The sequence below is a fragment of the Micropterus salmoides genome, unplaced genomic scaffold (assembly GCF_014851395.1).
Source record: "Micropterus salmoides isolate LMB-PRFRI ecotype aquatic unplaced genomic scaffold, ASM1485139v1 Ms_hic_scaffold_7, whole genome shotgun sequence".
Taxonomy (NCBI): domain Eukaryota; kingdom Metazoa; phylum Chordata; class Actinopteri; order Centrarchiformes; family Centrarchidae; genus Micropterus; species Micropterus salmoides.
Window position 1 is genome coordinate 4,277,741 of NW_024044459.1, and position 13,391 is coordinate 4,291,131.

The window sequence follows — 13,391 nt, forward strand, 5'->3', positions numbered from 1 at the left end:
AACTCTATATACACACACCAAGACAGATGCATACATGCACTGTTGTGTTTTAGTTTAAAAAGCTGTGCCCTTCTTGTGAAACTGGGCGACTAAGCATAAACCTTATGTTCATTTCACTGTATCAATACCTCAGTCTGCTCAACCAACACTACCATCACTAATTAATATTGTACAGAATAGAGCAAAAACCAAGGCTAGCCACCTAGGTAACAATGGAGATTAGTAACTGATTGCCAGGGACACTGCTACGCACAATCACAGCTAAAATTTTCATCTGGCTGATGACTAGTTGACTGAACATGCTGCTGCTTTCTCTCACTCACAAAATACAGCCATGTGACAGAAAAAGCACAGGTATAAATAGCAAAATTGATGACGGCTGATTAATTTAACTGCTTCTGTTTCAGAGTCCTAGGAGGGTATATTCTCACTGTTCATCTATATAAATAGTATGGCTAGGAAATGACGGCTACACCAATTATTCACGTGCCACCTGCGCTGAACGGGACTGACGGGAAAGACCCCGTTTAGAAGAAGGCAGCTGTGTAAGTTAAGCATCAAGTGTCAACTCTGTGCTTTTTGTTTGGTTTCTGTCATGATTCATCACACTTTCATTTAGGTACTGGTTTTCACTACACAGCGAAAGCACTCCTTGCACAAGAATCTGGAACAACCCCCCCCCCCTCCCATTCGATCAGCTGAGTCTATTAACTGTTTCAAAAAACATTGAAAAAAAGAAACACTCCAATGGTGTGCTCTGGGTGGTGTCTGGTTGCTGAATGCTTTCAGTGGTCGTTTGTGTGTTGCATTTATATGTCGGTGTATGTGTATGACCTTCTGTCCCCCGTGCAACATCTCTGAGGGATCGAGGTAGGAGAATTTCTTTGTAACAAAAGGTGCTATATAAATTCAGTTCTACTTACAATGACATTTATCCCACTCAAGTGGGAAGCTTCTGGTCTGAGACATGAATCCAACACGGAAGTCCCTTAAATCTGCATTCTATTGAACAGCCAGCAGGGGGCGACTCTTCTGGTAGCAAAAAGAAGTCTAGCTCCATTATAAATAATGGTAAAATGACCCTACTTCTCAGCTGAGTAATTACCTCAGCAAACACTTTCCCAATGAGTTTATGGTCTCAATCACTAGTTGCATGTCTTCTTCAATACAACATGATTTTCATTTAGTAAATTTTGGTCATGTTTAGGGGAAAATAGACCATAAAGCAGAGTATGCTCCAGGGCGGGATTATCTAGGATTGACAAGTCGTTACCATGGCGACCTGTCAATCAAGATAGAGTGACTCACTGTGTAAATTTAACCAGCACCGTTGGAAAAGCTTATTAAGAGTTGGCTCTTCACTTTCTCTGGTAGTACATTTAGTTTTAAGCCTGTTGTTCGCTAGACAAAATTGTCAGCCCTGTTAAATGACAGTTAACATGAATTACAGATGCACCTAGCTAAGCAAGCTAGCTAGCTCCGCACACGGCCGTTAGCTCCACCGTCTCATCCAAATATGGTCACATCCGGTGCCGCTGGTTGCCAAAACTCAACATGGCCTATCGGCCAAACTGGAGGCTTCAAAACCACAGTCCACAAACCAACGGGTGACGTCACGATGACTACGTGCATTTCTTATATACAGTCTATTATCCCACTACTCACTCATCACAAACAGAGTTTTATAAACAGAGATTTCAGAAGGCCTTTTTACAGTAGGTGGCATGTTTCTCAACATAAGATATACTTTTATTGTCCCTGAAGAGAAATATGCTTTGGACTGTCTGTCTGTTCTGCAGCTTTGCAAAAACAACACAAAATACAGACAATTCATGTTTGTCTGAACTTTTCAGAAGTGACAATTCACGAGGAGGTTTAAGAAAGGATATGTGAATGGTGTTGAGTCTTTTTTCGGTATTTGTTTTTTTTGTGGAACAATGGGACCATTAAAGTTCTTTCAATTATTTTTCATCTATATGAAAGATTACTGAATTTCATTATAATAGATTTATGCCATCTAGTGATGTTTATTTCATTTAGTATTAATGATTTGCACTGGCCATTAACACAAAAGTGTGTATTCACTAGGGATGAGCGAGTACTCCACTATCTGTATCTGTTTAAATTATAAATATTATTATAAATTAAATTATCTGTATCTATAGCTGTACTCGGAATAGGCAGGGCAGAAGTTTAAGCGTGAAATTGGTATGGTTGATCAGAAGTTGCTATATTTATTAGAAAACTATTTACCGAAAAACCTCAGAATTGAGCTTCAGAGGAATGTTTTTAATTACAATAGTCAGAGAACTATTTTTTTTTTTTTTTAAATGTTCCTATATTTATAGTTTTTTAACAGATATTGACACAATTTAGTTTTCACATGTCAAAGGCCGACCTCTACCCATAAACATACCATGGATAGATTTCATAGGGACTGCTACTGCTTTGAATGTGTCAATGTGTCAGCAGTTCCAATGAAAACTGTTTACAGTGAAGTCCATGACATCTCTAGACTACTCCAGACACTGTTTTTGGTAAGAGATGTTTCAAACACAAACAAAATTCAACTCATCTTCATGGTAGTGGGGTGTGGCAGAAATCTGCAAAATGGATATCTAAGGACATGAGGAAATGATACCAAAATGATCTAACGTAATTTAGGTGAACTCATCCTTTGTGCATTAAACTCCAATTTTGTGGCAGTTAGGACCAGGGTCTAAAATTAGTAAGGTGGAGTGATTGTTTTGTATTTAAAGATATGGGTCCTTTGTGCATGCAAACATGCCTGTAAGGATTTTGTGTAAATTTACTGACCATTGACTGACAACTTATTTGGATTAAATTATGCTTAAATTAGTTGAATGTTAGTCCTTCATTTAGTGTATTTTAAAAGTGGCAGACAAAGAAAAAAGACATCCCTGCCACAATGGCTGGCAGTGAATTTCAGACCCTGGTGTGGACTCTCTAAAATTATGGGGAGAAAGCAGTTTCATCTCTGATAAAATGTCTGTAAATATTTAACATGAACCAAACAATGTTACTTCCACAGCTTAAGATGAAAAATCTTGTTTACGGGAAAAGAGCAGTTTCAGCATTAAATGAAAACAGACTAAACAGACAGTGACACTGATAGACATATTCTGGGATGTTTTAGAACTCCAAAATCCAAAGAACCCCTGTAGGGGACGCAGCAAAGACGATAAGCTACCACCAGGGTTGCCAAACTCTTGCATAAATCTGATTCTGGACCAGGCCACTGAGCAATGGATTTTACCAAGTACATCTGTACAGATGCCCTGAATACTGCTGCAGCAGCATCACGAGGAGTGCATTTGAGCTCGTTCTAGCCGTTAAGACTATTGATCTTTAGTTTTACCACAGACAGGGTGGGAGCTGATTTATTGGCTTCACATATATCTGTATTCGCCTGTGGGTGAAAATGAGAGAAAAGGGAGAGAGCAATCAAATAACGCAAAGGGATTTTCATTACCAATGTAGACAACAATTTTCACGCATATACAGAATAAAGCTAGTTCTCCACATTGGATTCAGACACCAGTATATTTTTCCTCAATATAAACTGCACATACCCCATATTGTTTTATGAAACGACTGTCCAGCTGAATTTAGGGGAAATATGTCTAAACTTGTCTATGTCATTGTAGTTCATTTGGTAGACCTCGCTAAAACTAATAGATACGACCGCTATACATTTTACCTTCATGAAGGTTTGTTTGTTGAAACTGTTGCTGCGTGGTCATTTTGAAGGCTGTAGTTTGTTGAAATATGTTATGATGACAGGTGTTAATATTTACTGTATATTTAGTCTATGGTCACTGATTAAAATGGGGGGGGGGACAAAATATTAGAAAAACAAGAACCAGAAACAAAAGAGTAAACAAGTTATCTAGCTGGGAAAATCAAAAAGAAAAGAGCATGGTAAAATATTTAAACAAAAGCTACATCAGCTTTTTGATGGGCCGCTTCAGACTACAGGAGGAGGCGTTAGGTTAGGTAGGGCCCAATGAAATCCATTTTAATTTTTCCCACATTCCGTGTTTTCTGTTGAGATTTTTCTGAACTCTGTGTTTTACAATTTAAGCACATTTTGTCATCAGAAAGAGTGTGTAATCACATAGTGGCTGAATCAAATTTAAACAATTCAATAAGAACATATTTAAAATGTAATCAATATCAATACATTTGATGTATCATGCAAATATGTATATAGAAATATTCAAATGTATGTGAACATACATACATGGACAATGGGGGAAATTCACAATTAATTGATTGTTGCAGTACATGTGAATGTCCTACATTAAGTTATTAGTGACGAGCTCTTGCTAACACGCCCACTTCAATATGACGGTGTATGTGTGTGCAGAGGAGGCAATGAGCCCAGCCCTCTGTGAAATACAGAGAGCAGAGGAAAGAAGCAATGCCCGTAATTGACACTAAAACATAGCAGCAGAGATTTTTCTGTTCATTTGGCTTAAGTGCTGTGAAAAGTGCACCTATAAGCTAGGCAAAGTCCCAATTGTATAAATAGCATCCACATTTTACAGTTGATTCCATTTTTATCCTTAAATTGCGTGATTCCCATCCGTGGAATTCATAGGGCCCTAGGTTAGGTGACCTTTCAACTTGTTATGTAGGGTGCCAGGCTAATCCGATAGCATTCCAACTGCAATGCGTTCTGCATGCATTTACACCTTGTGTTAACATGTTTTACCTGATCCATTAAATTTTGAACCCCTTGAAGCTTGTTTTTACGTGGCTGCATACTCACCATATGGAGTTCCCGGACCGAATTCCTTAGCTGCATCCTGCATATACTGACCAAGCAGCTCTCCATTGGTAATTCTGGAAGGTGCCTTCCTATCCAACTTTTCATAGAGAAACTCCTCAATTCTGGCACCTGCAGGGAAGCCAAAAAGAGTTAATTTATGGCCCAGCGGGGAAACAAAGAAACACACTTACTTCTCATGCTGATTAAATTAAAGCTATACCCAAAAATAAGAATGTACGTTTCATTCACTACCCATCAGTGGTCAGTTCAAACTCAACTCTGTTCTATCAAACTTTTCGCTTCTTTTAGCTCATTGTTTTAATTTAATGATAATAATTTCACATGTATAGTTTAGTCTGAGTCACTCATCAACTCGTACACAGCATATAAACTCTGATAAACATAGTGAACACTAACTGCTCAGCACAGCAGACAGACACAATTATAGGGCGGCTGGTGAATATAACATAGTAGAGCCTCTAATAAAATACACATCTAGTTATTTTTCTCAATAAATGGAGATAAAAACATAGGTAAAAGGAGGGTGAATCTTGGACTTATGCACCAGGTGTTACTCCTGGAGAATGTAAAATAGGGAATTGTTTGCTGATGTTTTTCAGCCCCCTTGTGGTCAAACATCAATGGATTAAGTTGAAGTATCTATACAACAATGTAAAAATACACCTTTTCAAGACCACAACGCACTTAAGTACAGGTGTTCATTGTGCAGAATTACCGTTTTTGTGGTGTTATTGATATGTTTACCTGTAAGCAGCATTTTACTGTTGTTACTGCTGTAACTGCTATGTAACTAACTACTGGTGAAACTATACATTTCTAGACTGTTGTTGAGTAGTTTATGATGAAACTTAGCAGAGAGAAAACAGAAGAAGCAAAAGAGTATCATACTTTTAAATTGAATGTATTTACTTTCCACCCCTGCTCACCCTGTGTATTCTTCTCTGGATTACCTGATGAAAAGGTCTTTCCTTACATGTCATGGCAAACAAGTACCCACTGAAAATGATCATGGCCCTGTTTCAGAAAGCTAGATTAGTGAAAATTCTGAGTATGTTAAGCCCGAGATGAGGGAAACTCTGGGTTTTCTGTTTCAGAGACTGAGATCAGATAAACCCTATAACAGTAACACCGGCAACTGATGCTGTGACAGGATAAGTTAGACAACGGTCAGTTTCTCTCTTGACTCCTCCCCTCCTCCGGAGCCTGATGCGGCTGTCTGACAAACCGTTTAATTTCCTCATTCATACGGTCGATATCAAAGCACATATCGGAACACATTTACGTCCTTAGAAACATCGAAATCCTGGTTAGATAGGCTATTAGTCTTTTACCCAAACATGATCTTGAACATGCTTTTATGATCACTCTGTCATCAGTGTATGTTATCTCCGGACATGGTGGATTTATCCTCAGCACAGAATAAAAGCTATAGGCCACAGTCCTTCTTTATAACACTATGATTCTGTGGACACAAGGCAGCTGTCAGGTTGGCAACAGTGGCACTGAAACACGTACCGTGAGCTACATTACTTCAGTAATCACCGTTTAAACTAAAACTGATCAATGATCAGTAATCATAGTGTAGTCGCACTGATTGGAACATTCCTACCGAAGTTATCAACTGGATGTGATGTGAATATTTCTTAGTGAGGATGACTGTGGTGCAGCTGAACCGTATTAATATAATTTAAAAGTGTATTATAAGCTGCAGTCTTAATGTGTTTCATTAAATACGAAATCAACAAGATTTTATTAATGTAAAATAGACATCTAAAACTTTACAGTTTGAAAATAAATAGCCTATCATGTTCCACATTGGCAAGCATTAAAATTTATAGCTCCACCCAATTAAAAATGCATGCACGCGCTTCCATCAGGTTCAACATAGTCAGAGTTTATAGAACTAATTCTGATCAGCTGTTCTGGAACCAAAAACTCTGAGTTTTACATCTCAGGCTCAGACAACTCAGAGCTCAGGGATAAGTTCAGAGTTTGCTAAGCCTGCTTTCTGAAACGGGGCCCAGGTTCTTCTGAGCAGCAGAAAAACAAAATTCTCATGCTCTTTGTGCAATATAACCCAATCCATGATGTGTCCGGCAGTATGCTTAGTATATTCCTAAAAGATTTATTATAACAGATCTAGTTTTGCTTTAATTGAATTGTGCTTAAAATATGCACGGTCTGTAACGGCGTGAAAGGGAAACTTTTACTGTGACTCATTGCAGGTTTACATTAGAGCCCAAACAATGATGGACTTTTAAGACTAATACAGATTTTGACATTTTAGTATCGGCCGATGTTATTTTTTGTTGATGTCCTTTTCAGAAACACATATCATAAAAGTTTTAGTTATTTTGTCTATTGCCTGTAATGCAATCAGTAAATAAACACCACCACACACTACAGCCTCAAAAATGTTACAGAGTGAAATCAAAACCTCTATGGAAGTTCTACGCCTGAGAAAATGTAGTTCCAGAGGAAATGGCTGTCTGGCTGCGAGGTACAGCACTGAAAATATTCTAAATATAGTACACTTGAACTTGAACTTCAATGGGCCTTCATTTAGTTGGCTAAAATGCATTTTGCTGCTGACCACATTTACTGCAGTACATTGCTTAGCTTCCATGATGGTACAACTCTCTGGTTCTCCAAACTGAGGATGCACTGACTGCTGGTAATCTACTGCAGGTAATACACTGACTGTGATTAAGTACCTCATACAGTCCCACTTCAAAAGCCCAAACTATTTCTTTAAATATGGTTTACATACTCCACAAACACAGGCATAACTACACACTTTTACAGGTTGCTATCAACTAGTAGGAGATGATGAGATGAGTAAGAACTATGTAAAAATGGTAAAACATGAGGAGGCAAATTCCCAAAAGTAAAAACAATCTCAAATCCTGTTCTATTTCTAGATTATCTTCTGTTCCACTTGCTTTAACTGCTACATGTAATCCCTTATAGTCATTCTTTCCGCAAAAGTGAAATATTATCATATGTGTGGGCTTCTGTCCATATTCTAAGCTAAACTATTGTATTTTAACAAAGACAGTAAAGTACTAGAATGTTCATGAGGGTTTGTGGCACATTTGAGTGAAGACCGTTGAGTTATTCCACAACATTATGTACTGCAAACTAGTTTGAGAGATATTGTTTGAGATCTACTTACAGGCAGGCATAGTCAGAAGATTAGAATTAATGTACTAACACTATGCAGTTATGGCAAAACCTCCACATGTGGTTATATAAAGTATTTGTATTTTTTAAAATGCATTCGTCTTAATGAGACTTCTAAATCATTTGAGAAATACATCACCTCTGTAAAACGCTGATCAGACAGGATCACATTTGGTCTCTTTTATGTTAACTCAATTTTATTGATTTATTAACTGCATAACTCCTTACAGCTCTTGAATGTGTGTCTCTCTCTCTCTCTCTCTCTTTTTTTTTTTTTTACACTTATTTGATTGTGAATGTAATGCTCTACGGTTCATCCTACCCATTTGTTCATTATGTGGTAATTTAATGAAACGAACAAAGTGTCTAAACTCGACTGAGCCATATGTATATCCCGGTGTGTTCTGCTAAACTTCCACATGCTTCAATTTACTAGTCACGTAGAGTACTGCACAAAATGTGAAAACTGTTGTACAATGGGAAATGTAGGATGCAGTGTTTTTGGAGCTCAACACATACCAGGGACAAAGAGGCAGGATGTTTGTACCAATGCTGATTGATTTTGGACCACTTTTTAAAATAATCTGCCTGTTACAAGTCCCCCAACTTTATATACCGTATTTGAAATTATAATTTGGCAATACTCACCCTAAGGCTCATTTTGCTAATAATAATAACTGTGCAAATGTGAACTTTGATCTAAACTAATCACCTTGGGAGCGGGGAAGAGTGAGGAGTCTCTCCACTGCATACATATCCTGTTCAGACTCAATTAAGCCTGAATGTAACACTAACAAATGCTAACAAGCACTCTAATGAGACAAGCATGAATAGTAGTAGACGGTCTTGTCTTTTTTCTTAGAATATGGACAGAACACCCCAATATCATGTTTCAGCTTCAGAGAAAGACAGATGAGGAAAAAAAACACTTTGTCCGGCGGAGCCCAGTGAAACACAGACTAAACTGAAAAAGGGGCAGGACTTCGGCTCTCACAGAAACCCTCAGGGATTCTCATGTAGCACAGACTAACCATTCACCCATATACACATACTGTGCTGACTCATAATCAGCTGTGTGCCAAAATACGACTCATCCTTAGTGATGTCCTGCTGGTCATGGTCAGCACTGAAGTCAACCTGATGCTTTGAGTCGTTGTGCATTAAAAATGTATTTTGCTGCCAACTTTGATTTCAATCCCAACCAATCATGTACGGATTTGGTCATTTTAATGTTCATCAGCTACTTCACTGTACTGATAGTTCAATGGCATGAAAGGTTTTCACAGCAGGACACTAGTAGGGAGGCAGAATACTCACCAGTGTGATCAACTGTAGCATGGAGAATCAAAAAGTCATACGTTAGAGCTCCCTAGTCTCCAATTCCATATCACTGTAAACCTAAAAATAATGTTACTAAGCTATGGTGTGTACAGTGTCTTGAACTGAAGTGACAGTGACTGAAGTGTCATTGCAAATATGCTGATAAAACCTTCTTGCACAGTTTTTCACAACTGCACTGCTTAACATCTGGTAGAAAGCCATGTGAGTTACAGTGCCTATTCAGAAAGAAATATTATTTGCATCAGTCTTTTTGTATTACTGTAAGGACCATACCATTGGTTTTGCATGTTTCAGCTTTTTAACTACAAATTTCATTTAGCTGTATCCTTTTTGTCAAAGTAGAACTTGCAAGCTGGCCCCATTTTAAAAGTACCCTTGGAGTTTTTGATGACTAGTGCTATGGAGCAATGCTCTTACAGTTAAAGAGGTCATATTATGCTCATTTTCAGGTTCAAAATCTTATTTAGGGGTTGTACCAGAACAGGTTTACATGGTTTCATTTTCAAATAACACCATATTTTTGTCATACTGCACATTGCTGCAGCTCCTCTTTTCACCCTGTTGTAGGCTTCGTTTTATCCATGAAGTGAGGCGCCTTGCCTCTACATGATCTTTGTTGGGAGCTGCACATGCGCAGTTCCTAGTTAAGGACTACTAGCCAATCAGAAGCAGAGTAGGGGTGGTCGTGAGAAGCCGGTAAACACGGCTTTGGTTCAACTGTATATCCCCTTACCGGCTTAGCAGCATAGGCTGGAGCAAGAGTTTCAGAGTGGTGAGTTATTATTCTGTAACAAAAGTATCTCTCATCCATAAAGTTTTAACTGAGCTCTGTCTCTACATCACAGTAACAACTTTATGTCCACTGACTGCCTGGAGGGTAGCTAGTGTAGCTAGCAGGCGGATGTCTTGTCACTGTGTGCTGCAGCTCAGTGTTTTTTCACTGGTGTTTTTGAGGGCGTGTTGGACTAGCCGCTTGTGCGAGCGTTATGATGCGCATTTTGCTGTGTCGTCACAGGGATCAAAGGGAAACGACTGGACTACAAACGAGCTGTTTTCAGGCAGTTCAGAGCAGTGTTTTCTGTGGAGATGGGAACTCCCTTTGGGGTGGACTTGAGGGTTTTTCACTTTGCAACCCTATTACATGCACAAAAAAGATATATAACTCAATAAAGGAGAGGGAAAAGGCTAAAAAGCATAATACCACCTCTTTAAGTCCCTGTTTTGTTAGCACTGTGTGCATGCAAACACACACGCACTTGACGTGAGGCATATTCCTGCTACAACTTTCATGCTATTCTGCTGATGTACAGTTGGTGGCAGTAGTGCGCAGAGAAGCACAGCAATGCACCAATAAAGGCAGTGGAGAAAGACTGGTAAATAGTAATGACGGACTAAACAATGCATACTTTTAAATATTGAAAAACATAACTTTTGTTTGATTACAAGAAAACTCCACCGAGCACATATAATCTCTGCTGACAAAGCCAGTGATGTTAGCAAATGCTACAAAAAGTAGACTTCATCTCAAATGAAACATTTTACAGTTTGGGCAAACCTCAAACTTATCAAATGTGCTGAAGATAAGAGAGGCCAATACTCCTCTATACCTGCCCTGCAGAGATAGGTAGGATAGAGAAGGGCAGCTGTTTACAGCAGCTCAGGGCTCTGTATTCATCCACAATACTAGTAATCCTATAAGAAGAACTGTGCATGTTAGTCAAGTGGGACATGATGGCTTATCTGCCTTCAGGTCATGTATCAAAAATGTAACTGAACTGGCTGGCTTTTTTTTTTTTTTAGCAGAACCACTTTGCTGCACTTTTTATGCTCATCATACCTCATTTGTAGTAACATGCTGTGCCACCAGTGTGGTCCTTTAATCATTTATATAAAAGGTATTGCAATGTCTAGATCAGATACTATAGTATTATTATTAATTAATTACACTGACGGCAAAAAGAAATGAAACATTCATTGGGTCAGTCTGAAATAAATAAATGTGCTACAAACTCCAACATTAGCTCCTGAACTATCACAAAGCTATGTCTACAAATACAAATGCTCCTGACTTTTGGGGTGAGCCATAACCATGGTCTAAATGTTGTTTCATTTTCCCATCAGTGTGCCAATGTTTGACAATATCTGATAATGTATCTCTTTATAATAAAATCATTACCCTCCATTTACAGTAGGTTGTATATATGAGCTAACAATTCCCTTATGTTGCTTTTAACATCTGTCATCTAGCTTATAATTATGAAAACAATTACCTAGCAGTAGTTCTGCTTGATAATATGTACTAAAGAATACTCTTTCCAGCTCTAATGGTAGGGTTGCTATATTGATGTCATACTTGGGTTGGGCTGCAGCAGGACCTCAGTCTGTCGGTAGATTTTCTCTGTCCAGTGTTTGGTGCAGTCTGCGCGGCTCATCAGGTTCTCAAAGTGAGCGTCCAACTCAGTCTTCTCCGCCTGGCCCAACTTCTCCTCTGTGAACTGAGGCAGAGCACACACACCACACAAACTCTCACAAGTGGATAGTTCAGTGAAGAAGCACAGCTGTTTCTACCTCGCCTGGGTTTAACCAACGTTTTGTCAGAACTCCATGAAGGCTCCCATTCACTTGCTCACATGTCAATCATTCTGTCCTCTCTCCCCTGTCACTCTCAAACATGTCCAAATGAACACAAGTTGATACATCTATTACAAACTGCTACGCTCTTTTGATTAAGTTTTTAATAACTATTGTATTAGCTACTGGTATGCTAGCTAGCTGGCCCAAAACGATAACGCTACATTAACGTAACGTATGTAACATAACGTTATCCTAGTGGCTAACAACACTGCCATTACTAGCATTTGTACAGCACTATGTCTAATTACAATGTAAGTTAGGCCTAAATTATTACCAAGACGCAGCTGAATATCAAGTAATTGTATCTGCTTCCTGTGCAAATAAGCAGCGTTACGTTAGCTGGGCAGTGCAATAACGTTATACTGACAAGTCAGATACGGTAACGTTACCGTAACGTTAGGCAGTAACGTAAATAACAGCTGGCTGTCAAAATGAGAGGAAGCGTCACCCAGAGCATAACGTTAGTCCTTTGAACCTGCTTTTGCAAGCTTATTTCATTACCTGGACAGCTCGTGTAAAAAACAATCCCGCGCCGGAGGCTAACTTCTTCACGTTGAAATCCATTACGTTTGTATCTGCCAGCTAGTGATGCTACACTCGAAGCAGACTACTCGACAACAGCTGCAAGACGTTATGGCCAAACGCCAAAAATCACGTGACCACTATGGACGAGGCCTCGTTACGTCAAACATGTGACGTTATCAAAATATTTAAAATCAAAGCATTAAACTCACTTTAACATCGGCTAGTTTTTATAATATAACAACATGTTAGTGATTAGCAGAGCAGGGACTTCACTCAGGCTTGGGCAAATGTTTTTCAAATGTATTTTTTGTCCATTTTGAACGTTTTATTTTTAATCTAGTAACCGGAAGCGGGCTGTTTCGTCTGACTGTATTTGTGTTTGACTTGACGCACTAACTTAGTGTTCATTGTATGTTTATCAGAGTGAGTAACTAAAATTATTTGGCAATAATACAGACATATCTGTGGTACTGGGATACAACTTTACGTTTTGTGTATTGTATGTTTGCCAGTGGAGAACTAGTAGTTGTAGTTTCTTGCTTTGACCACTAGAGAGTACCAAACACTAAAGTAAAGTAAATAGAGTAAGTAAATAGAGTCCTGAGGACTGCTTACACCAAGTCTGCTTGGTAATAATCCCACCCATTCAATTTCAAATAATCCATGTGCAAAATACTAAAACATGCACTTGTTGTGTGAATCATACTTGTCCTGAGACGAAATGTAAACATAGTTGTAGAAAAAGGGGCTCCAGAATATAATTTATATATTAATTTTTTTTTTTTATAAATTTTTTGATATATGTTCTTATAATTTGAAATCATCAATATATATTAAACAATAATATTTATACACAGAAGTTGTGTCCCAAACATGCATGCAACCCTGTTAC

General features: G+C 38.5%; 1 protein-coding gene across 6 annotated transcripts in view; it reads right to left on the minus strand.

The window, feature by feature from the left end:
* Positions 1 to 12,629, minus strand: part of LOC119891647 (endophilin-B2-like) — a 30,995-nt gene extending 18,366 nt beyond the window's left edge. For all 6 annotated transcript variants that reach the window (XR_005442478.1, XM_038703427.1, XM_038703425.1 and 3 more), the window contains exons 1-3: positions 12,476 to 12,629; positions 11,694 to 11,835; positions 4,796 to 4,924 (exon numbers count right to left, since the gene is read on the minus strand). Coding sequence is in view for 5 of the 6 variants with exons in the window: in XM_038703427.1 (XP_038559355.1) it covers positions 4,796 to 4,924; positions 11,694 to 11,835; positions 12,476 to 12,538 (334 nt within the window). In the remaining variant the exon portion in view is untranslated. The remainder of the gene's footprint in view (positions 1 to 4,795; positions 4,925 to 11,693; positions 11,836 to 12,475) is intronic.
* Between the last annotated feature and the right edge of the window lie 762 nt (positions 12,630 to 13,391).